Consider the following 26,655-nt stretch of genomic DNA (forward strand, 5'->3'; position numbering starts at 1 on the left):
AATTTGTTATAACTATCGAAATTATCCTTTATCCTTTTAAATTCTTCAGCAACGAGAAAGATTAAATTATCTTAAATTATCTCAAATTATCTTGGATGTAATGTAATGTATTCAAAATCTATTGTATTCCGCAACCCCCTCCCCAAGAGGGGGCCGCTACGCAGACTATTTACGAGTACATTACATTAACTGCTTTGTACGTTGCTAAAAATACAAAAGAAATATCACCAATAGACCCGTCTTGCTCGGGCGCGCTCAGGCGCGAATGTTTTAATCAGGCTCCTTTTGAAAGATACGTGGTATGAAATGGGAAAAAACATTGACGCCCGAGCCGAGGAGGTCTATTTCAAAAAAAGGAATGATTTCACTCATTAGTAGCCAAGATGATTTTAAGCTGAGGGTCGATAAATTGTCGATCGACGCTTGAATGACCAACCAACAACTGACTGGTCCAGAGAAAACGATAATCTGGAAATGAAATGAAATGAAGTCTGCTCTTTATAATATATAGAGCGTTTTCACGTGACGTCACTGCGGCCATTATGGGGTACCAAAACAATGCATTTTCTATCCTCCGGGAATTGAACTCTATTTTTATGTAAATGCTGTGCAAAAAGTTTCTATTGTTTATGGCTGCCTTCTCACGTGAGTGAAAACGCTCTATATTTTTTAACCATAAATTTTTATCGCCAAGTGTAGGCGGTAAAACTCTACACTATGACGTCATACGTCATAATTTAACTCGGACGATGACGTCGTATTGGCTCAGGTGCAGTGAAGAGGAGGTATCAGAAAATAGCCCACAGCCACTAATAATGTTATTGATATCTAGCCATTCGCTCAGTTCCGTTACCATTAAATTTATCAGTATTATGAAAAATGCATTAGAGAGAATTCATTGGTAGACGCCGTTGGCTACTTATATCGATGATACAACCTTTTAAACTGGACTGATGTAGAACAGTAATTTCAATTCTGACAACCAGTTCATATAGAAAGACCAAAAGGTCTCCGTATTCAAATTATATTTTATGTTCATTCAATTCGATTCTGATATTGGCTCAGTTTATATATCCATCAAGCCGTACGTCTAAATATTAATGGTGAGTGATGTGAAAAAAGTTTCTCCCTACTTCTAATTAATTCTAGCTGGACAAAGACTCACAATGTAACAATATTTAAGACAAATAAATGGAATGCTGCATCAATTTTGGACTACTAACCCCCTTTCCCCTCGGGTAAGAATTTTCGACTTCACTCCCCACCGGCCCCTCCGCCCCTACCTGACATACACGTTACTATTTTTGAAGTTCTATTTCAATCACTTGGGTAAAAAATTTACCCAAGTCGCAGTATGTCGGCCTACATGTGAGACGGAGCTAGAGCAGCTAGTCAAAATAATCATCAGCGGCTTTCTTGGGCCCTTGCAGTAGAACATAAACAAGAAATAATAGTCTAACTTATAAAAACAATTTTTATGTTTTCTCATGGTTTAATCCAGCCGGCCACTAAAAGGTGTTAGGAAAGTAGCTAAACAGGTAGATCAAATGGGATTCCAATTCGGTATGTATCAGTACTAGTAGTGGTAACGCCTTTCATCTCTTTCCTCTCTATCCGCCTCCCGATCGAGAGTTTTCATTGTCCTATTTGTACTTAAATTGTCTTTCTGTCACCAACGTACGATCAAACATCTGTTTCCAGAGTCTTATGGTACCGGCTCGCTCCACTAGATCATCCATGTCTAACAAGGGAGATATTTCCTTTTAAGCGCTAGCACAAGCACATATGGGCATATAAACTCGATAGGGGCTTGCCGGCTTTTTGGCGTTAATGCAGCGAGTTGCACAAAATATTTTATCTATGTGTCCTTATGTTTGCATAAAAAACATAAATAAAGTAGAATGATTTTTCCATGATTTTTATGTCTTTCTGACCCTGAATAATTAACTTCGGTTGTATTTTACTAGCTAGGTCGCCTGGGAAACGTTAGAAGTCTAAAAACCTGCATTGTATGGTGTGATATGGCATGACCTACTATACTTGAAAGTGTAGCATCCTGACGTCGGCTCATGATCAAGTCCTTCCTTACCCACGATTTTACTTTCGGTATTGCTTATTTTAAAGACAGTTCTATCAACTTACAGGCGGCAAAGACTTTGGTTCAGATGCATTAGGGATTTGCATCCACGATGTGTCTTTTTACATGTAAATAGCATGGATCATCAACATGCATTTTTGGCACAATTCAAGGGAATATAGATGGTCCAAAGAAAACATTTGGAAAAGAGAACAATAATTTATTCTGAAGTCCTGAAGGCACAGATTATTTCGTTTTTTATCGGATTATTTAGCTATACCATTGTTTATCAAGAAGATTTTTTTTTTGGCTTAAAGTAACGAAAAAAGTAATAAAAGAGTAGGCATGGGGTCGAATTCGAATTATGTTAATTTGCGCGCGACTCGTGAATTTCAAATTAGTCGTCATGATGTGGTCAAAATGGCGGATGCATTATTACAGTCAAGTCTTGGCGATTTGGGACCGTCGTCTCTTCGTTTAGATACCAACGAAACTGAAAGTAACTGCACCGAAGAGTCATCGTCAAGTCCAAAGAGTATCGAATCAGACTGGAGTTTTACGACGTTTGAGAGTAAAGGGAGTTTGGAGGAAGACGACGAAAGTCGTGTGGGATCCGAGAATGAGGTCTTTGATCAGAACGGAGATTCTGATGCAAATGACAAAAAATGCTCGATCGTGGACGGATTGTTATTTGAAATTTATGATCACTACCATACCAGGGACTCTGTAGATAGTGACAATGTGACTGAGTGCTCGACAACCTCGGGAAGTATTTTTGGAGGGTCTTTTGATCTCGAAGATCAAGGAGAAAAATGGACTCGCAATTCCCTCCAAAACAAAGGTATAATTGTTTTGTTCAATTTATTTGTGTCCTAACTAGGGATTTTATTAGACTATCATATTTAAAGAAATCATCGTCTGATTAGAAATCCCAGTGAAATATTGAGCTTACCTAGGTTTCGGGAAAAGGCATCAATCTTTGTGAGGAAAAGGAAATAAGCTTCACATGCTTTGTGATTGTAAACTTCGACCTGTAGTTGGTGACTTTGATTCGTTCTATTCTTTCTTTTTCTCTCGAATGAAAGCAAAAGCTTCTTAGGCAATATAATGTATTCCTTTGTAGGTATTTGCGTGTATTTTTTTTTTGTTTGGCTTAATAATTTTCTTTGCTAGCCTTCTATGTATTTATTAAACGGCAATTTGTATTCTTTATTGTTTACGTTTAGACATTGACGAGCTTCGTGTCCTAGCAAAAGAGTTCAAGATCCGTATTTCTATGCTTTCTGCTAAACTAGTCAAACAACTAAAAAGAAGAGCCAAGAACGCATACAAACTTCAGAAGAACTTCGACGTCTTAACTGCTGTTCTTCAAGCTGTCTCTCCAAAGAGAAGTAAGTCAAGCATTCTCTCTCTCAGTCGCAATTCACTCAATAATTAGAATAAGTTTACTCATCCATAAAGTTTTAAAGATTTGGAGTGATTTATAGTTATCTATCTTCAATTTTATCAGACAGTTATTGTATCCGCTTTTGGTTCCCTAGGGTGTCCGATAACGTCCTAATAACGAAAACTATTAGCCCAAAATTGCAAGGATGTTCGTGTTAATATTTCCGAAATAAACATCATATCGAAGTCAAGATTTTTATTTACACTGCATAAGTAAACTGACTCATGATCAGGTAATTATTCTAGATACAGGAAAAGAACTTAGTGGTCTAAGTCCTCTCATGCTTGTTAATCACTTTGAACATCAATAATATTTCAGTGAAATTGCACTTTTGATCAAGGATTATAATTTAATTAGAATATTTGAAGAAGTGCTATATTCTTTCTCAATCTTTCTGATTTGGGTACATGTAACTTTACATAGGTCCCTTGAAAAGCATCAAAGCTTAATAATTATGCCAATCCAAGATTATATTGCTGAGCTTAAAATCTGACATTTCAAGAGGAATTATTTGTACAATTTAAATGTATAAGATTGGACTTCTGACTAGGTTAAAGTTCCTTTTATGGTCACTAGAGAAAAAAGAATCAAAACTGCTTTAAAGGAACATAAGGGTCAACTAATAATAATGATAATCTTTATTAAAGTATCTAATCTTCTTGCTCGGGACAAATGCTTTACTAATTGAGGAGATTTATTGAGCCCTGAAACAACTCTAAGCTGATCTAAGTAATTTCCATTGGGTGCTGTTAGCTTACAGATAGATTTGAAATTTAGGGTGTGGGAGGAAAAACTTGAGAAAAAGCCTCAAATCAAGGGAGAGACCTAAAAAACTTTTCACAGTGTGATGTTCAGTCCAGGAGTAGAACATGAGATTCCAGAGGGGAGAGGCGAGTGCAATACTTTATCATTATGCCAACCTTGATTCACTAAACTGTTCAGCCCAGGAAGACAAATCCCAAACTAAGGAGGAAAGCTGACAAGTTTTGTATGTTTGAAATGTCTCATGATATAGGATGTCTCATCTGATACAGTTGAAAATTCTTGTCCATATAGAAAGCCCACATTTATTCAGTTTGTTCAGATTTCATTGGGTACAAATGCGTTACTACTTAGTATTTCTTTTTGGTCTGTGAATCGTGCAATATTCATGCTGACAGATCATGGCTTGTATTTTTTTTCTATCCCACTATATATCAAGCCTATATTCTCTGCCAGCTGGAAACAATGGCAAAAGATACACCCCGACTCTCTCTTTCCTATATGTAATATAAGCCAATAATTATAATTATATAATTTCTTTTTTTGAAATCCCAAAACTTGACTTACAGTAAATCATAATATTCATATATGTGCAGTGAATAAAACACATTTATGTTATGGTAAACAAAGCTGTTGCCAACAAACTTTTATCATCCTATAAGTAACATGTACTGATACCTCCACTGTTGTTTTATGAGAGTTCGGCAGTATTTATTTTTATTATTAAACTTTGGTTCCCTGTATTGACATTATTTTGGTTATTTTGTGAACGTCCAATCCTGTCCTTCGTACATGTAATATAAGCGTCTAATGCTAAGTTATGTTAAATCCTTGCTCTTCATCCTTTACACATTAATAAAGTTATTATTATTATTATTATTATTATTATTATTTACCAGAATTCTTAGAAAGCTAAAACTACAGACTTTTTTTTGAAAAGTAGTTAAGAGTTAATTCTAAATCCCATGAATTGTTTTAGAGCTTACACTTGAAAACATTCTTCTTTTCGAACTGTTTCCATGCCTTTATCATATTCCTGCTCATTCTGTCACTGTAGTTTTGCAATTTGGAGTGATGTCAGGCTCTCAGCATGTGATAATCTGATATTTTACACAATTATATATTGTAAGAACATTGAGATGTCTTGTAATGCATGTTTAAGAATAAAATTATTATTATTATGCTTAACAATTGGAAATTTGTTAATATATTTTATATAATTATTATTAATCTAAGCTTTTTATTTCTCCAGGGGTAGATACAAGAATAAGGTTTTCATATATTCCTCAAAGTGGGAAAAAGGCTTTCAGACAGGTAAAAATAATAATTTAATTAAATTCTTACTTAAATCTCTGGCAGCATTTTTTTTCAAGGTAACTTTACGTAATGGTTATTAATAAATAAATATGTTTTGCAATGTAGCAATTTGTATCTATTTTTGCCTGCAGGGATTTTCAAAATGTATCTAGTTTAATAATTAGTTAAAGTTCAGACAGAGAACTTGGGCATTATATTTTGTGCAAAAGCATTAGGTATTTGGTTACAAATTAGTAAGGGTAAAAATATCATTTGGGTGGGGGGAGGCTAATTTATTGCCTTACATTGAATTTTAAAGTAGATGTTTGTGAAAGTAGGAAAGGCTAGGTAGTTTTGTAAAATGCTTTATAACTTAGCTCAATATTGCTCGTATGTATGTGCAGTTTTTGATATTCTGCAAACTCAGTAGTTACAAGCTGCACACTGAAATTTGGTTTTTCACTGTCATCAGTCAAAAATAATCAGTCAGTACCTTTTATGCTCTTGACTGGTGGCAGTAAAAAACCAATTTCACAACAAGTCATTGAAACGTCTGAGTTCGCAGAATATCGGAAACCGCAGTAACCTCTAGTCTTGACAATTGTGATTTATCTTTTTATTATTAGTGGCTAGATGCATTCAAGTCAATTGCACGACTTCCTCATGGTCTCCCCCTTGCATGGCGAAAAAGGGTAAGAGTTTTTAAAGTAGATATTTTAACAGGTGTATCATTCCTTCATTTTGCATTAAAATTATTTTTATGTACTAATTAATATACTTTTACTTTTGTTATAGTTATGGCTTTGTCTTGCTGAAAGCAAGATAAGTGATTTAAACTGGGAGAAGACAGCTAAGTTTTGCTTCAATGAAAAAAGCAACCCTGATGATGATGAGCTGGGATCTCAAATTGTTAAGGTAGGATTTTTGATAATATCTTCTGTTAGTTTCGAGTTTCCATCAAAGTTTCAAGAGAAAGGGAAGGGGTGGGGGGTATCCCAATATCAGATCCTGGTGTAAAAAGCAATATCCAAGTTCCAGTGCATAGAATCGCATGCATTCAGTTTGACCCCATTGAGCTGTGCCACTACTGTACTTGCAGTGGTGACAAGTGATAACAAGTTTTAGAATCACATTTTCAGTACAAAAATGCAGCTCCCATTTTGATTCTTCCAGACAATCTTGTCCTCTCTGCAATAGCATTCTCAAGGCAGCCCAAAGCAGCCTATAATAACTAATTATCAGGGTATAGAATGTGGTTGAAACTTTCGAATTATGTGAAGAAGAACAACAAGAATCTCAGTCAATATTTTGAGTGATCAGCAGGCAATGACTCACTTCCCCCTCTCTCAGGGAAAAAAAAGAAAGAAAGAAAGAAAGAAACACTGTTCTACAAGATTTAACAGCATTAAAAAATATTAACAGCTTTTCCAGTGAAATAGAAGATTTTGGAGAGACACCTTAGTGATCACACTTGAGAATTTTCTGCTGTTTTTCCTTGCTTGCTGTTAGTTTGTTTGCTTAGCAATTCTCTCGAAGATGACCACAAACTCTTTTTCCCCTTTAACTAATTAAAGTGCTAGTGTCAACAATTTTGATTCAAACGTTTTTCATTAAGAAATCCCATAAAAGTCTTTGAAGTAATCCATGAGAGAGCTTTTCCAACGCAAATTTGTATATTTTTGACAAAGAATATGTTGTTATTTTCGAAACCTTAAGTTTATAATTTTGATTTTTCCTTAATGCATTTTATTTTTCTATCTTTTTCATGTATAAAGACCATATGGTCATTACATATTCATAAATATGTGAGTAAAGAGTGTTCGAAGAGAATATATCCTAAGAATTAAACACCTGTTCACAAAACCTGTTCCAATTTTCACAAAGTAAACAAATCATTAGAAAAAACAAAGAAAGAGGAATAAAAATTAGCAGGCAACTCTTGACATTAATAAATTTCTGTCGACATCTTATTTTCTGGTTTTCTTTTCATTTTCTCTCTACGATTCCCTAATGAAAATCTTCGTAATCCTAAAAAGAACTAAGTAAAATTTTTCCTTTCACCAAGAAAGGGATGTTGATAAGGAAATAGGTCTATTTTTGAGTTGTATTTTATAATGAATTCAGGAAGCTTAATGATAAATCACTCGACATTTTAAATAGTCTAAGCTAAAAGAGCGAAATTTATTGCTAGTAAAACACAGCCACTAGCCCTTTTTTAGTTTTTGGCGGCAAACGTGAATAAATATTTGATTTAATTGATGACTAAAAGTAAAAACTAATTGTTTTAATATAACTGTTCTAGCGACTCCGGAGCACAACAAACAGGAATGATTTGGATATCGTTCTTAAAAACGCAAGAAACAGCGAATTAGTGAAAATGCCACTCAATATTTTTAATTATTACAATTTGTTAAAACATAGTTTAGAAAATCTTTAATGCATGTTAAAGTGTTCCCGAATGATGTATTTATAGTTCGTTTTCTTACAACGCCCATTATTGCGTGAAATTAGGCGACCATGATCTACGTAACCCTTTACATACAATAATGCTATTAAAAACCTCTGCTGTGCTACCATAAGTCAAACAGACTAATGACTCGAAATTGTTTCAAATTAAATAAATTAAGCTTAAAAGCTGGAGAACGTTGCCCAGAGAGGGAGTGTAAGTCGTTCTGTGGTATGCGGTTATACTAGGCCACGTGGAGTAATGGAGACATCTGACACCTAGTTGAATCATTGAAAGGCGTGGGTTACAATCAAAATTTTATCTTTTTTATTTTTATCTGTTTCCAAAAAAATTGGTTTTCGGTTGTCAGTAAAAAATCCATTTCCTATGTTGAAATTCGTTTAAAAATACCTAGCACATATTCTCAAGGAAGTCGTATCTCATGAGATGATTAAGGTGCATAGGAAAAGGATCATATTTCCATCTTGTGAAAAGAGACCGGATCAAGTTTTTGTTTTTTTGAGTTTCCACGAGCTTCTTCTCGTAAATAAGATAGTCGGCGCCAAGTGCGGTTATCATTATCAGTCTGCAAAACAATAGAGTTGTTTTTCAAATACAAATTTCATGCACATTACTATTTTTAGTTTTGTCTCTTTCTTTATTTTTCGACTGATTATTATTCTTGATTTTAACTATCGTTTTTTTGATAACTCCGAGAAGATTATCGAAGAATTGCAGCGCTTCTGTCTCCAGGCTTGACAAGCTGCGGGCGTCGATTTGCGCATCTGCTGTTCATTCAAATTCAGGGGTGTAAGTCGCGCTTCTTAGTTGCTAGTCGCTTTGCCGGTAATACGGTGGGCAAAGTCACCATTATACACACAGAGCTACTGTATTTCCGTTATTGTGCCTTAAACACTTTCATTTCAATTATTTTTCTTTGGAGTAGTAGGTATAATATTTCGAAGTATCCTCTTTCTTAATCGAGTATTTTGTTCTAAGTTCTGAGGATTAGAAGTCATGATTTATGCCTGTATAAAGAGGCCACTTGTCTAGCAGATGTCTTAACAAACATGCGCATCTACAGTAGAACAAAGTGATAGGTTTTAGACAAGTAGTTTAGATACAGAAACATTTGTTTTCAATAACCACCTTGAGTGGTCTATATCTTGGGGCAAATCTAATCATTTCTCCAGTCGTAGGTGAATTTCGAAAGGCGCAGCTGAAGATGGTCGAGACTAACGCTTGTAAAGGCCCTCTATTTTGTCGCCACACGACTCATGCTTCTGAATAGCTATTTATAATCATTATAGGACCACACTAAACCATAAGCACACAACGCCTTATTTGATCTTAACATTATAGGGCTATATCAAATCATTACACACCACCTCACCCCCCTTGTGACCGTATTGAGATTATAGTGCGGATATATACACAATCATAATACAACAAAAACCATGCACTTACACGCCTTATATCACCTTGCCATTATTGATGTGTTGTAAGAATTTTGAAGAGTCAAAAGACAAAAACATGGCGGCCACGGGTGCGGTTAGCTATGGATGCTAATGAGAATTACCATACTAGCAGGTCATTACACAATTAAACTTACACAGCCCAATAAAATTTATTGCTTAAGGGGTTGGTTGTTGAGGATAGGGTGGGATCGCGCTCGTTTCAAAATACTTGATAAAATCTGCTTTTCTCTTTTTATAGGATCTTCATAGAACTGGATGTGCGTGGTTTTGTGGCGATACACCCGAGGAACGAGCAGCTCTCAAACGTGTTTTACTAGCTTATGCAAGATGGAATAAATCTGTGGGATACTGTCAAGGGTTTAATGTAATCGCTGCTCTTATATTACAAGTGATGGAAAGAAACGAAGAGGATGCATTAAAGGTATTTATCCAAAAGACCTTGCTTGCAAAAAAAGAAAAAAATAAATTATAGGTTAAGGCGTGGTATACAGTAAATAGTATTGGTCTATGAGCCATAGCCAAAAAATTGTGTGCAGTTTTGGAAAACCAAAATCCTTGTTGACTTGAATAAACTGAAAACATTCATCTCTAGCCCGTTTGAATTGAATGATTTTATAAATACGTAGCGATCTTTTTCGAGATGTTTAAGAGTTATTGATTTTTGATTTTTCCATTTTAGGTTATGATTTACATAATCGATCACGTCCTACCTACAAATTATTTCTCCAACAATCTTCGGGCACTGTCAGTTGATATGGCTGTACTTCGAGACTTAATGCGGCTGAAGTTACCAAAGCTATCCCGTCACCTCGACTCCCTGCAGGCACAAGCTTCAGCCCAACATGGAGGGACTTCAGCCTATGAACCACCGCTTATCAATGTCTTTACGATGCAATGGTTTTTGACACTGTTTGCTACTTGTTTGCCGCAAGATACAGTGCTTCGTGTATGGGACTCGATTTTATTAGAAGGTTCCGAGGTACTCCTGAGAGTGGCTCTTGCTATATGGGCAAAGCTAGGAGAGTAAGTTTATCTAACAGAACAAATAAACCTTATATTGACTGCATGCATAAGCATTCTTGATTGATCTGTTGCCGCAGGTTCATTCATGTGTGTCAGATTTACAAAGAAAATTGTTAATGTTTCTTCGTGATATGAAATGTTCCACTCGTTTTTTAAATTTTTGATTGAGTAGATTTAGTAGTATTTTCAATATACTCTAGACAAGCAAATTAATACGCACTTTTTTGCATATCTCCTTTTCTGTTGTTCGGTTCATTCAACTCAAAACGCTCGGTATATTGTGATTTTGCAGGCGACTTGAAGATGTCGAGACGTCGGATGATTTCTACTGCAAAATGGGTGTGTTGATTCAAGAAATTGCTTTAGGAGAATTTGTGGATTGTCGATCAATTTTGCAGGTATGTAGACCGGGTGTAGATAGTAAAATAAGCGATCGTAACTGTTACTCAGTTATAAGGTTGCCACAATAAAACGTTTTTTTGTTTGTTTGTTTGTTTGTTTGTTTGTTTGCTTGTTTGCTTGTTTGTTTGCTTGCTTGCTTGCTTGCTTGCTTGCTTGCTTGCTTGCTGTCATTCAAATCTAAATGCCACACTCTACTAAGCAACGCAAACACCGGTAAAATGCGAATAATCGCATAAACCCGAGACAAAAATCAACCTTTCTTACTCATAGGGTCACTTCACACAGAATATGTGGATTGTATGGCACAAGCCACCGTTTATATACAACTTTGGTAACTCTAAAGCCTTTTAGAAATTTTGGTAACTTTAAAGCTGCGCTGTAATTGCAGCTGCGCTGTAATTGCAGCTGCTTACTATTTTTTTTAAGTAAAAGAGGTTTGTGGTTTTCTCGTTCTAGACTGTCTATTCCTTGGCACCATTTCCTCTTCCTGGCTTGGATGAACTACGTGAACAGTACACATATAACATTCACCCTTTCAGTGATTCCCAGGACAAAGGCTCCCGCTCCAACTTGGGTAACGCCTCAAGTGATGAGGACGAGGACGAACTTGATACAGAATCTGTAGGCTGTCTAGGTGTGCTTTTACCGTTTTCGGAATTTGCATCACCGCCAATGAAAAGTTTAACTGAAGGCGATCAGCCGAGTAGGAGGAGTAGTGATATCGCCGAGGCAAGTCCAGGGGTGTTCGCGACCGATGGTTATAGCCCCCTACCGTATACTACACGGCAACTGAACAATAACCCTGATGCTTCCAATCAGGTGAATGAAGAAATGAGTCATCTTGAAAAACAGTATAGTAGAATGCGGTTGATGCAACAGCAAGCCGTAGTAGTATTTAGCGAAGCTGCTGTCCAAAATATCCAGGAAGCTGATAACAAGATTAAGACTCCTACCGCCATTAACCATTTATTTGTATCTGCAACGAAAAAGAAACAGGCGAGAGGGAAAGGTGCAATAAATACTAGCAATGACACTGGTAACGATGACGATGCGGTAACAACCAAGCAGAATGCATATGAAAAAGAAAGTACGGCTCATTTGAAGACATTATTTAAAGGAAATCAAAAGCAAGGCTACAATGGGCATGATAGCTCAAAAACGAACTTAAAAACTTCAGAATCTACTACGAGTAAACCTAAACTTGAACACATGGGACTAAACGGAGAGATATGTAAGTTTGAATCACCTAAAAATAATGCAATTTCTAATGGACACAGGACAGTTCCGCTTTACTCATCAAGAGGAAAACCAGCTAATACAATCATGGTTGATAACTCGAACAAACCTTCATTGAAGAGTCCTTCGTCAAATGTCGAGATTCTCGATAAAAACAGTCCATCGGTGATGGATTCTACTGATAGGACCTTTGTCTTGAAAAATCGAGCCACCATGTCTGCTGTCTCGACTGCAAAAAGCTCGATTGATTCTTTCACGTCTACTGATAATAATATATTAAAGTCATGGATGGTACAGGAAGATCAAAGATGTGTTTACCCTACCAATTTCCGGCCTTTTCCCCAACGGAGCAAAGCGGCAGGTCGCAGCAAGATGCTATATGGGAACATTTCTGATAAAGGTATCAAGAGAAAGGAGGCCTTTCAGGGTAAAAAAGGGCCACGCCTTCCAATGAATGGTAACTCGATACCTGAAGAGTCAAAGAGTTAGCAATTGTAACTACTGCTTAGAAATATTATTTATATAAATGATAATAGAATATGTTAATGTAAAGGTTTTAAAGGGTATTTAAGTATGGTATGATGTAATAATAATAATAACAATTGAAAAACGCATAGATTATGATAATTAGCATCAATGACGCCGCTTTAGTGGCACTAATATTTTTATTAATGAACTAGTGGATCTTCATTGACTAAATAACAAATCCAAGATACTAGCCAAATATTTCGTCTGGGACTTTGAATGAAAACTATTGTGGCGATGATTGAAATATAGGGGTCGAGAATATATTTTGAAAATCGATAATTGTGTTCTTGATAACAGGATCAATGTCCCCTGAGGTGTACATTGTTCCAATCAATGATCTATTCCTTTATCCTACGTTCCATTCACTGCGCTGATACCTATCCCCTTAATTCTTTTAGATCAACTGGTTCAAAATACTATCTTTCTGTGATTAGAATCTAATCCTGTCTCCTTTCCTTTCTATTCTTAGTGAAAATTGTCTGGACATTTTTGAAATAGTAGATAATACCAAATACCAGTTGTAGATACCATCAGCCATATAATTTTATAATTGTAAGCGAATTATCAATCAGCAAAGGTGGGGTTGATTATGAACGGTTTTGGCGCCATTTGATATAATATCTTTGTCTATAACCTTGTCTATGAATGATAATTAAGGTAATACTGAGAGTGATCTAAAATGCCATAGAGTTCTACTGCTCGACACCCTCAGCTTACTCATCCAATATACCTTTCAAGTGTCAGATATTGCATTTTAATTTATTAAAAAAGTTTTTTCAAGTTACACTTTTTTTCAATTAAATCAAAAATACAACATGGAGAAAAGTTAAACCAAGATGGAGATTCTTTAACTGAAAGTTTAATGATTATTGAATTATGCGTATAATGAATTTGCATGATATTATTTAGTACAATATACAACTAGTAATAAATACAATTTCTAATCTTTCAGTAGTGCAGATTGTTTAATCGCATAAAGAGGGGCATACTTGTTGATCCTCTCCCTACGTGGGCAATATTGCTAAAAGGAGAGTACAGTACCTTGACCATCATGTATAAATGTATCTTTCCATATGATACGTAAATCATTAAAATACTCCATGGAAGATATCGCTGAAAGCGTCTTGATCATCATCGGGCTGAAATCTATAAATATATGTGTATAGGAAAACGAATTACTTTGCAACTGCTGTCATCCACATTAGTGTAGCATCCAATTGCCCTCAAGCAAGAGGATCCCTAAAAGCATCTTTTTGTTCATCAGAGAGTAACCCGTTATGGAAAATCAATATTGGCTACAGTGCGTTGCGTTTGAAATGGCAAGCCACTAAAACCCGCCCATCAGGGAACACTTATGAAAAACAGAGTTTTTATCACATGATCAGGGAGGATGGATGCCAAGGTTCTGTAACTCGTCTCTACTTGTTACAAATATTCGGGGGTGGGGGAACTAAAGTTAAGTTAGCAAAACTCTGGAAATACATGAGTGAAAACCATTACGTACCTTTGGTTTGCGTCAGAAGAAAAGAAAACGGGAACCAATGGCAGCCTGAAAAGTTCAAATTAGGCAGCCGGGTTACTTGATTTAATAAGATGTGCATACAGTAGTGATAGAGGAGGGGGGGGGGGGGGGGGGGAGACGAAAAAAAGAATGTACAACACTTCATGCTTTCCAATGCTTCCCCCAGTACCAACCGTCAAGAATTCTCTCAATACAGCAATGCATAGACTATACTTTTCTAGACGTTTTATTGGTAAACTTACTTGTCACCTGCCACTTCCTGTTCCAGTTTACTTGGCCGTTTACCTAGATCTGAATCTAGTCCTGTATCTGTATTGGTATTGTTTTGCTCTTGGACAGCCTTGTCTTTCATTGTTTTAAATTCATTCCATCCTGGTACTTTGGAAGACAGCGATACTGAGCTGCGTTTTGGAATGGCGCCACCAGTAACATCTTTACGCTTCGCTTGATCATATTCTCTTCTACCTTTATCCTCTTCACTATCGTGCTTAGGTATTGTTGCAGATTTCATATAACTAGATTGACTTTTTGCAGCTTGGAAATCCCCCCATCCTGGTAATCTGGACGACAGTGATTGTGGGTGGGGCAACGGTTTTGTTGGAGTTTTCTTAGCCCAGTTATTTGAAATGTCAGCAACCCTCTTCCGCTTTGGGGCTGGTTCATCCTGCATTCTATATGAGTTTGGATTGAGCGAATTGCTCTTCTCCTTGAATAACCTTTGACTCTGTTCTTGATCTTTTATTTTGGAAGAAGAGCCTTTATTGTTGTTGGAAAAATAAGTGGAGCTACCGCCCCGAGTAGCTTTCACTTGAGAAGTTGGGTTTGGCATTGGATGATCTGTCCCTGAGAATCCATACTCGTAGAGTGATGGGAGATCATCAATCTCGTCTTCTTGGCCCTCAAGAATATCCGAAAAGAAATCATCATCATCTGAAAATCATTAAAAAAATCCAAAAATCAATAGAGGTTTTCCACCAACACGTGACGGCAGCCATGTTAGATGGCAGGAACAATACGATCGTTTTACATACGAAAGAATTCAATTCCGACCAAGCGGCAAAGGCAAAGGGATGGATTTTATTGTCCCGTCATCTAACCACAGGCAGCCCAAGCCGTATTCTAGACGTGGGCACGTAATGGTGCAAAACCTATATTAATAAAACAAAGGTGTTTAAGATGACGAGATCGCAGGTCTCTCTACTGCATAAGGAAATTAAGCGCATATATCCCAAAACCGCGAGGAAAAAGTTATCTTACTTTGGGTTTTCCATACTGAACTGAAACATTGGAATTGGTATGTGTCGAAAGGTTTTTCTATATTAAGGTGGCTGCCTACTTTTGAGCGTTCGAATTGAGCCCACGATGAGCGCGCGCTCAAAAACCGCTGAAAAATCTACAATATTTTATTGAAGAACCATACCGTTTTGAGCTTCAACTGGGCAAAACCCTCAAATTTCGCACGGGACTCTATTTTTTAATAGCTCATTTAAAGAAACTCCTAAAAATCTAGGTTATATCAACATTTTAGAAAAAGTTTAAATCAGTAACACATGAAAAAATAGATTTTTGTAGGGATTTTTGTTCGACTTTATGAGATTTTTGAAGAGCACCGAATCAATGTGACAAATGACAAATCAATGTATTTTTTTGTATTTTTGTCGAAAATATCCATGTATTATTGTAGAATGATTGACTAGCCTTCATTCGTGCAATCATAGAGTCTGCAAATAACTATTATCTTATAAATCTTAATTTTTTTCTAATCACTTCCGGTGGCGCAATTTTTACTCCAAAAGCTCGTGCGTAGGCTTCCATTAAATGCTGATTATCTCGAAAACGAGCTCGGGATACCCTATTTTTCTTTCCAGATTTGGAATCAGCATTAAATTTCAATTCGGAAAATCGAAGTTTAAAAAAAAGGTTTAAATCAATTTCCAAAAGTAGGCAGTCACCTTAAGACGGTGGAAAAAGCTTAGTCTTACGACAGTTTTCCACCCTCCCCCCCCCCCCAAAAAAAACAAAAACAAAAAAACAACAAAAAAAAAAACACAACAACAACGATCAAGTGTTGTCTGAAAAGATCGTTCCATGGTGAAAACGTGAAAAAACGGCCTTATGTCCAACGATTACTGAGTTTATATTAATGCAAACCCATTTAAATTTATGCAGTTGAAAATCTTACCTTGAAATATGTCGTCAGATATCATTTTCTTATTCTGTCTCAGTTGACACTCCGTGCGTAAATCAGTCTCGTTCCTATAGTTTTCTGTTGGTCTTGTTTTTACAATCACTAGAGTAGAAGACGGTGTTTGATGGCTTCCATACTGAAGTGGTAATGCTCTGCGGTTGTACGAGAATCTTTCAGCGAAATTCGACGAAAGGCCTGTACTCACTGGAGTGGTGCTGATTGGAACCTTGAGGAAATAAGCCATATATGTTGAAAGCCATATCCATAGATATCAAGTCGAAAACTAATTTCAATTGCTTTCGATTAACGCACCTATTCGTGTTACTAACGTGTTACTAGTGAATGGTACACAAAAATGCATCAGTGTATTAGCCATTCCTAAGTCTAGAAAAAAACTAGGTCAAGTTGGTATTGCAGTGCAAATTAGAGGGCTGTTTTAAAATAGCCCCAAAAAATACTGCGATACCTACTCGACCCAGTTTTTCCTCAACTTCAGAATGGCTAATAAAATGAGGATTATTAAATGCAAGAGTACCTGAACAATCATAAAGTGGAAAAGGGTCTCATTTTACCATTACCAATGATTTCCCAAAGTAAATATAAGACATAAAGCTATAGGAAACATTGCAATCTATGTAATGACAAACCTTGAGTCGTTTTTGTGCTGGTGTCCTTGGTAAAGCGAAGGTTCTCTGGTGAAGTTGATCTAAAAACCCATTCATGACTTTTCCTGTCAATAAGGGGCGCGTACTTTTCTGTAAGTAATATTCGTAAATAGTCTCGGTAGCATTTAGAATAACATGTCAAAGAAACAGAGCTTACCGTTGTTTGATTGAGGCGTTATGCCAGTATTTAACGCAGGTTCTTTTTCTTTCTATTTTCAAAATTCAGTTGCATAGAATATAGAAGTTTAGCTTGGTGCCAGTTAGGTATAAATTGTAATATTTCAATTGCATGGGATAACTTACATCGGTACAGACTCTCTTTGGTCTGGACCCAACTCCAGTTTTACAGCACTCGTGGCCACAATTGTGCACAGTTAAGGAAAGAATTGTTACCGGTATGTATAGTTCTTATTGGCTCTGATCACAGAGAGCTTTTAAGGTGCACCTAACCCCCAATAAAATACTTTCAGTATCGATTCTACAAAAATAAGTTTGCATACTATGTTTGCGCGCCTCCTTCGTATTATCTTGGGTATGATTCGAATTAATGTATTTCAGTGATACATATTGCAAGTTTTCAAATTGTTAGACTGGGTCACTAAAGGATATATATTCTTGTTAATGCACCGATGGTTGCAAGGCTTTCCTGATAATGTTGCTGGAGCTGGCGTACTTTGTGGAACTAAGAGAAATTCGATATTTATCAACCCTGTTATTTTTTCACGTTTTATATAATTATTATTATTGATTTAAATGATTAAAAGATTCTAACCCTTTTGTCGCTCGATAGGCTCAGCTGATGTCGTGTCTGCAGGAAAGTACGATCCACTGTAGTATGGTGTAAAAGTAGTTGTGACATCAATTCCAACTATTGATATTAAATCAAATTTGAAATCAAAATTAAGGGATTATAAAGCAGATAAAGCCAAACAAGAGAATATGTCCAAACTCCTTGTACTAACAAATAGTCAATAGTGTTCATAATAGACGATTACCGAACGGATAAAGCACTTACCATAATCTTGACTGATTAGATTGATGCTCAATTCAGGCGATTTACTTGCGCGACGAACATTTATCGTTTTGCTCCACACACCGCCCTCTTTAAAAAATACCGCATCTCTATGAAGAGAAGGATGCAATTTTCAGAATTATGAGCCCGAGTTGAGTTTTTGCCCCTGAATCACTTGATAACCACTGTGTTGATATCTGATTCAGCTTACCCAAGTCGTTGTTTGTAAACAACATCATTGTCTGCGTCTCCTATCAAGAAGACGCAGAAGTGATATGCACGCTTCGAGCCTGTAGACAGCTGACGTTTCATCCAGTTGGTCATCGTGACACTAAGAAGAATCTCAGAGCTTTTACAGGTGTAGCGTCCTTTCTGGTGACATAATAGCACATATATTACATCACGCTGCAACCCCTTATCCTTTAAGCGTTTACATGCATGCATCTACTTTATTTACCTGCTCCACAGACACTTCATACTTCGGGTATGACATAGCAGCTTCTCTAATCTATAATTGTAAAAGATCAGGCTTGAACGACAACAAAGTCGACGATGACGACGTCAACAACAATAACAAAACCAACAATCTCGAACAACAATGACGAATGTCTTGCATTGAATGAATTACCTGGCTGCCGAAGGGTGGATGACGATTGACAATCTATAACAAGTAGAATACATATTTAGCAAAATAAAGTCTTATCTCCCTCGGAAACCACGAGAAATGCCTGCAGTGCATGCTACTATACTAACAATGTTTCTAATTGGCTACATTAAAAGTAGTACAATGTACGACATTAAGTTAACGAAAACATTTGTTTTGACCAACCAATTCTATCTCACGTGGGTTCGTTTCTTCGATTTTCTTAAATGATGTTAGACCTGCATTCACCAGCATGGTTGACAATGTGGTTCCTTTCAAAAAACAAAGACTTTGCAATATTAGGGTTAGTGGTTAGAGGTTGGGGTTCAGGATTTAAGGTTAGGGTGTGGCTGTATTTAATTTAGGATCAAAAACAGACATTTTAGCCAAAAATGCTGCATATATTTCATACCAACTTTCTCAATCTGCTTTGATATGTATTTGGAATTCTCCCATAACCTGCAAACAAAGCACAATAGTTTTTGTTTGCTGAATCTACCTTTAATTATGTGTTTGAGAAGTGATAAGCCATACCTTGCTTTCATGCATTTCGCGAAGATAATTGCATTTAGAAGTGACTTGAATTTGTTGTGAAGCATTGAAAGCTCTACCAAGCCTGGGTATTAAAGTAATTATCAAGATGTTGAAAGCTAAATATAAGATAATATCAAGACAATTTCATGAAAGCGACAACAACGATAACTGCGGTAGCAACAACAAGCATAACCATGACTAATACAGCAATGAAAACAACAGCAGCATAGCTAAACTGCAACAACAGCAGCAATGACAACTATTATAGCAAGTTAAAAAAAACAACAACAACATAATGCAATGCACATCTCGCAACTTACAACGTGTTACTCTTTGTCCACATCTGAAGATTTTCTGCAAAAGGCAACAAAAAAACCATAATTGCTTCATGTTGAATAAGTTCCCGGTAACGAATACGGAACGCAATAAAGGACAGTGTATTTACCGTTACATCCTGATTCAAAGAGAATTCAGATATTGATAAGCATCCTAATGTTGCTTGGATTAGACTGAAACAGTAAAATACTTATATAAATAATTATAAAGCTATATTACATCAGCATATTAGACTGTACAATTTTTTTACCAGCTGACTTTTTGATCTGTCGATTTGATCTTTCCATTGACTGGAAACCTGATGAATGAATTACAACAAGGTACAAGTTAGACCTATTTGGGTGTGGCAATTATTTTTTAGCCCCGGTGATTACCTTATAGTCAACTTGTTTTTGTCTTTATTCAAACCATTGAGTATTCGTTTCTCGTTGACTCTTAGTTTCACATCTGAAAACTCTTTACACTTTGACACCAGAGTTACCTATACATCGAAGAAGGACATTTCAGTATTTGAATTAATATTGGAATCATCATTCTATTGTATGCATGGGAATTTTAAACTTACCATATCTGCTAAACATTCGGAACCCTCAATGTCTAGAAACTGTTTAATCGAATCGAAAGCAATACAGTAGCGTGCCATTAAACAACCGGGTTCTGGGAATTAAGAAAAACGATCTGCAGTTTGATTGTTGTTAAACATAAAATTGTTAGCATTTAAACTTAGTCCGGCTATATTATTAAATCCGCACATTTACCCTAAAAATCCCAACAAAATCAATTTAATTATTTGGTTATGCCATTTCTCTCATATTCTAAATCACGAGTCAAATCTCCATCCTTTTTCTAATATCGTGGGGTTCTTTCTATTTATGTCCCAAATTGGCACAACGGCTTGGTTTAAGGATAGATTTTGTGCCCAGTTGCTAATAAGTGGATATACCTCCAGGTTTTAAGTCAAATCCATCGTCCATCTTGATAAGAGTGGCTTTCTCAAGTGTGTTGAGATTCTGGATGCACAATTCTGCACAAACACATCAAAAGCATTTTTACTGATTTATAATTCGTGTTCGTGAAACAAAGAAAATCACTGCGGAAGCCAGGACGACACGACAAACCTTGTAGTTTTTGTTCAAGCGCTTCTTTGCTGAGACCAGCAGGTATGCCTGCATATGGAAAAGTATACTATATCACTTGTTCATACTTCATACTGACCCTGCACCCATGCATGCATTCTTCCCGTCCCTCCACCTCTCCCATCCACACATCCGCACCATAGTTAATAGTACACTGGTCAACGTTCATTCAAATATCATAAAATATTGTCCTACCGTAATGAGTTGGGTTCTTTTGTATTCTAATGAATAGGAAAGTTGACTTCAACCATTCCAGAGCAATTGATACGTCCGAAATAGTATGGAGAACAATTTCGGCGTTAAGATGTTCTATAAGATGATGATGCAAGCTAAAACACATGGAAAGGAAATATTAAAAGTCATATTAAGCCAAACAGCCTAAGGTACTAGTTTTACCACGGGAAGTTATTAAATAAAAGGCTAATTACCTGCTTTCTATGTTTTGTGTTCCTTGTAAAAGAGAACTCCACTTTTCCTTGAGAAGAAGGACGAAAGAAAAAAAATATTTTCCTTATAAATGAAGTACAAGCGTTGATTATTATTTTGACTTTATTCCACTCTTGCGCACTCCAAGGTAAAGGAACATCCCAATGGCATGACTAATTCAACTTACCTTGCTAGCAGTCGTTGTCATAATAACTGCTGTTGCTGAGGTATCAAACTAATAACGAAGATACAACACAAAGTTAAGAGGGTCAAAGCCGGATACAAGCCCAATGCATGCCCAAAGTACCGGGACTGAAGGGGAGGTATATGAAATAAGTATAAAAGGGTTATTACTCCCTCTTTTCAATAAGTGTATGTTTTAAGCTTCATGGTGAAGCATGTGCATGCCATGATTTCGAAGCCTTCTGTTCCCTAATATACCGGGATGTTTCGGTAGTATCCGTTATGCTAAATAGACATCTGGTATAATACCTGAGGTCGTCCAGCTCTTCCGATCATTTGTAGAACTTGTGTTTCAGAATACTCTGTGTAAACACCTATTTGATAACAGTGAGTCGACTTGATGATTACAAGGTGTGCAGGCAGATTCACCTGAATAAAGTGATAAGGCGCTGTTAGGTTTGGATTTCAAATCAATCGAAGCAAATGAGAATATGAGTTTTTATATACAAACTGAAATTCATACCCCAACTGCTAGAGTGCTTGTTGCAACTGAAAAGAAATAATAGCATAAAATTATGAAGCACTTTATTATTTCTACTTAACCCTGATACAAAAGAAATAGGGTCTTATACTTTTTGTGTTTCTTACAGAGTACAGGAAGTTCGCCTTTTAAAAACGCATTCTCGATGCTTTTACGATCTGTGCTGTCAAGTCCTGCGTGGTGGTATCCAACTCCACATATCACGAGTTCTATAAGGTAAGAAAAGAGAGATGACAAAATTTCTGGAGTATTTTCTATATTGATAAGCTTTGGAGTTTGACTCATAGAAAGCAAGAAAACAACCTTTTTACTTCCTTTCTACGCCCATTTTTATTAAAAATGGCCTGGCATGCAGCATATATGTAGAGCGTATAGCAGATGACTATATGTTCTCACCTCTAAGTTTTGAGTCGTGCAATGAATTTGCAATTTGTGTTAACCTAATGAGAAAAAAGCTTCACCGTAAATAAAATTATCAAAATGTGTGTTTAAAGCTCAACATGAAGGTAGAATCTGATGTTCAGTTTATGGTACCTTTGACGATGTTGAGAATTAACGATAAACCTTGCGTCTTTTGTTAGAGTGTTTGCAGCTTGTTGGGTGCTTTTTCGTGTTGAACAGAACTATTAAGAAAAACAAATTAAAGGACGAGCATGAAAGTGTCCAAATCTTTATCACGGGTTTTATCTTAATCAAGAGTATAAAGGCAAGTTCTTACCACAAGTGTTGGTTTCCGATCAGAATAAGTTTGTATGACGCCACTCAGCTTGTAGTTTAAAGACAAGTCGAACTTGAATTCAGACATATTTGAGTGCATTGGAAAACCAAGAACGACTTTTCTTAGTTTTACTGGTCGATAAGAATCATCCATGCTACGAGAAAAAATACATGTATATTGTGCAATGTATTGGAGATAATAGAATTTCAGTTCGCAAGGAGCAGTATTTGACTATTTAATGGAACTCCATTTAAAGAGATGTTACGCGCAGTACAGTTCTAGCGTTTGCAACCTGTTTAGAGCATTACGTTGCGAAGCTAGAAAGGTTTTGCAAACTGTATTGCTCGGTTTTTACACCTAAGAATCAGAAATGGCACGCACCTGTAGCTTGATGCAGGGTTCTCTGTTCCTCCGATCCACGCTGCAACCTAAAACATAACAAAATAACATCAATATGATAAAAAAAATACGGAAATATATAAAAAAGTCGACGCCTCTTAACTGATTCTTGAGTGAGGATTGAGCGTACTTACATCTTCCACATTTGGAATGGTAGCAGAGACAGCTATTAAACGCATGTTTGTATCTCGATTGATTTCCCGCTTGCCCGCTCCTCGGGAAAGAGCTGTGTGAACTGTCTTCATGCGGCTTATGACTGCTTCAACAGTTGCACCACGATTACCGTCGTTTAACGTGTGCACCTTAAATAAGTATCAAAAATGTCGGTCGGTGCTGATATCACTGCTACGAAAATTAGTTCCGTTCCATAAAAATAGCATTGCAGTAATTGTTACCTCATCGACGAGAAAAAGACGAACGCTCTGAACCAACGACTTGTTATCCTTCCACTTTCTTGTCATACTGTCCCACTTTTCCTGCGGAAGGAGTGACGTTCATGAAAAATTTGACAATGCCTGAAAAAAATTGAGCTAGAGAATTTGAGTGACGCGGGTTTCTCTGGCTTGCACATCATGAAAATCATAGTAAAGAAAGAAAGATAATCAGATGAAAGAACATCCTTTCTTACAGGTGTTGTGGTGACAATATGGGTGTCCTGTAACTCAAAGTAGTCGTCCAGTTCACTGTCGCCTGTTACTTCCCTGCACTTCAAGCCAAGAGAACCAAATTTGGAAGACCAGTCGTTACACCTCTCACTGCAGAGTGCTTTCATGGGCGCCACTATGATAGAACAAAAAAGGCAAACTATTAAAAATAATCGTTCCTTGATAAGTTGGGGTGTGTGTCGTATCAAAAACAATGAGCCTAAAATGACTACTTACTGTATACTATCTTGGTGTTTGATATTGTTGCACCTACGGTCATCAGAAGCCGGATAATAGCAAGCTCAAATATTACTGTCTTTCCTGCTCCAGTTGGAGCGCAGATCACTAATGGTTTGTCGGAGTAAAATACCTGTGGAAGTAGCCATAAATTGCAATTCCAAGTAAACACGCGCGGCTTTATATTAGCCACCCAGAAAAGGGGGAAGCTCAATGTGTAACACGATGGAAAGAAAATAACTAGAAATAAAGTTTTAAATTGAAGATTTCTTTAAAATGCAGAATGAAAATTTAAAAAATCAACAAATGCGCTTGACTAACGCATGATTTGCTGAGCACTTACCTCATCGAACACCCGTGACTGGACAATGTTAAAGTACGGAAATTGACTGAAAACCGATCGAAATTGTTCAGCTGAAGCTCATTAAAGAAAATTCGCGCGATTTTCTAAGATTATTAATAGCTAAAACTTGACGTAAAGTGCATTAATAATTGAATATCCAAATAACTAAACATCACCAAAGGATACGTATTTCTACTGTGGACCGTAGTTTTTCTCTCCCATCTCGATCTGCATAACTTGGTGTTTTTGCTACGTATTACACATTCAAATTTCATAAAGTTAGCAGGTATTTATAGGTTGCCATATAGTACTGTCTTCTCTATTTTATATCGATACAGTATTTGCTTACCAGGGATGAACAGAGGGTTTGGTGTTCTGAATGAATCATCATAGAATTTTTGAGAAGGAAGTGCTAGTCCCCTATTATTAGCATTTGTAGACCCTGACAAATGAAAAAATCTTTCAATGATCATGATATAAAAAGCGCATTGAAATACTCGTGTTGAAATGCCGTACCATAAAACTACTTATGCCAAAAACAAAAACAAAACAAAAACAAAAACAAAAACAAAAAAAACAACAACAACTGCAACAACAACAACAACAACAACAACAACAACAACAGAAAAAAAAAACGAAAAATAATCCAAACTTATAATCAGTAAGAAAAAAGAAGAAGAAGAAGAAGAAGAAGAAGAAGAAGAAGAAAACACACACAAGAAGCAAAAACAAAAAAGAGTGTCTATACTTGGAAATTCGTCATTAGGCTTTTTCCGTTGTTCTTGGATGTTATAACTATCGGAAAACAGCTCGGGTGTAAACAGCTCAGGCGAGTCCTCTGGGTATAAATATTCTTCTTCATCATCGTCAATATCTAAATCAATCCTGGGAGGACTATGAAAAAGCCGGTCGCTCTCTGGATAATTCAAGGTAGGGGTCTCATGATGTCTTGTTGCCAACCCTCTTATTTCAGCTCTTGAATTTTGGGTATTTATGTAGTCCTTTTTTCCAAATTGTGAGAGATTTTCTCGGAAAGCTTGAGTCGATGTAATGTCTTTTTGGGAGATCTGCGAGAATAAGTCCTCGAAGTCTGGCGGTGCTGGAGGAAGACGAGGTGCACTTGATACTCTAAATGGGTGCCTGGAAAAAATAAAGGAAAATCTGGACCAGTCAATGGGCCAAGAAAGACAGCACCTGCTGTTTTTTATTTTGTAGTTGTCGGCATAAGTTCTACAATATGATGACCAGCTCTAAATGCCCGTCGTTCTCTAATGCTTTTTCACGAAGTTATGATGTTGCATCATTACAAATTAGGTCGACCTGACCTAAGTGCGGTAGCTAAAACTGGTTATTATGTTTGACAAACAAAATAATAACGAAACAAAATTTATTGAGCTTAGGAAAAATTCGAGCTTAATCTATTTAAATTTACAGATAATGAGTTTCCTAGTGGTGTTCTTTAAGTATTGATCATTGCCTTGCTTCTACTTACACCTTTACTTGGTTGGCTTTCTTGTTTTTGTCCTGATCATCAAACAAGATATCGTCCAATAAACGATGCTGTTTTTTCTGTTCTTGTGAGAAGGGGCTAAAATGCCAGCTCATGGTTTTAGAAAAAGGCTGCGATAAAATAAGAAATAGAAGATCCCGAAACTATGAGCACTTGCACAATCAAAAACGTAAGCAAAGTCAATGATATTCTTCATAAATAAGCTTATATACTCCTAGAATAAAGAGTTCTCGGAAATTAAAGCTTAAAGGTCAATTTTGACAAAACGAATCTTCGCGAAGTTCTATTTCAAAAATAGCAAAAAAGCAGGCTTTGCAATTAAAAAGATCGAAAATTTTCCTTTTTTACTTTACATTTTTACTCGAAACAGTGCAAAACATTGAAGTAGGCATACTTTTTATCGCTTTTACATTGCGATAAACAACACGAATGTGTTCAACTAACTTCACACTAACTTCTACTTTATCTCATGTAAACTTGAAAATTTAACCTGGAATTAACTATTTTTTAGCTTACCTATAGTGTATCCTACGCTTCAAACTTTATACAAAAAAGGACGGTATAGATTTTGTTAATGTTTAACATTAACAAGCATAATTTTATCGACCATTTTCTCGCTTCTTTGTCGCTTTAGTTCATGTTGTAGTTGCACTCAAATTTTAAAGTCACTCGGGTTTTGGCGGGAAAGTATGGGCGCACGCGCGTCGAAATAACTTTTTCTGGAAACGGAAGTAAATGTGTTACCGTAAAAGCTGATTGTCCTTATTTCCGGTTCCGTGTAGGCAGTGTCCGAAGTATTTAAAAAAAATTTTTAACTTGTAACTAGAATAACGAATTCAAACAAAAAGGTGCTCTCAATTAGAGCTAAAATAAGCAACAATAAAACTTGCTTTAATGACGAAAATCAATAGAAAAAATTAAAT

The 26,655-nt window shown here is 36.4% G+C and overlaps 2 protein-coding genes across 2 annotated transcripts; one reads left to right on the forward strand and one right to left on the reverse strand.

Moving 5' to 3' along the window:
• The first annotated feature begins 2,038 nt into the window (after positions 1–2,038).
• LOC116301454 (TBC1 domain family member 30) lies at positions 2,039–13,807 on the forward strand. The gene is made up of 9 exons (XM_031710517.2): positions 2,039–2,918; positions 3,304–3,468; positions 5,539–5,600; positions 6,209–6,274; positions 6,378–6,497; positions 9,745–9,927; positions 10,186–10,529; positions 10,822–10,927; positions 11,388–13,807. Exons 1-9 carry the CDS (start codon positions 2,423–2,425, stop codon positions 12,654–12,656), a joined length of 2,811 nt encoding a protein of 936 aa, XP_031566377.2. The 5' UTR covers positions 2,039–2,422; the 3' UTR covers positions 12,657–13,807.
• On the reverse strand, positions 13,763–25,827 carry LOC116301449 (putative ATP-dependent DNA helicase HFM1). Its single transcript, XM_089035936.1, has 43 exons — positions 25,715–25,827; positions 24,971–25,362; positions 24,572–24,664; positions 24,409–24,471; positions 24,223–24,293; positions 23,880–24,012; positions 23,627–23,778; positions 23,394–23,474; positions 23,133–23,300; positions 22,981–23,027; positions 22,600–22,753; positions 22,416–22,504; positions 22,278–22,321; positions 21,989–22,090; positions 21,864–21,889; positions 21,650–21,769; positions 21,345–21,392; positions 21,160–21,206; positions 20,927–21,060; positions 20,714–20,761; positions 20,539–20,619; positions 20,161–20,252; positions 19,970–20,076; positions 19,846–19,893; positions 19,705–19,768; positions 19,580–19,613; positions 19,260–19,341; positions 19,138–19,184; positions 18,912–18,997; positions 18,711–18,743; positions 18,540–18,590; positions 18,294–18,454; positions 18,086–18,192; positions 17,843–17,938; positions 17,682–17,752; positions 17,374–17,436; positions 17,228–17,279; positions 17,053–17,160; positions 16,876–16,940; positions 16,400–16,631; positions 14,460–15,147; positions 14,200–14,244; positions 13,763–13,841 (listed from the first exon to the last, which is right to left on the reverse strand). Exons 1-43 carry the CDS (start codon positions 25,825–25,827, stop codon positions 13,784–13,786), a joined length of 4,596 nt encoding a protein of 1,531 aa, XP_088892062.1. The 3' UTR covers positions 13,763–13,783.
• Positions 25,828–26,655: the final 828 nt, after the last annotated feature.

Source organism: Actinia tenebrosa, unplaced genomic scaffold (assembly GCF_029948245.1).
Source record: "Actinia tenebrosa isolate PJP-AT-01 unplaced genomic scaffold, QUT_ActTen_1.0 PGA_scaffold3__52_contigs__length_22856419, whole genome shotgun sequence".
NCBI lineage: Eukaryota > Metazoa > Cnidaria > Anthozoa > Actiniaria > Actiniidae > Actinia > Actinia tenebrosa.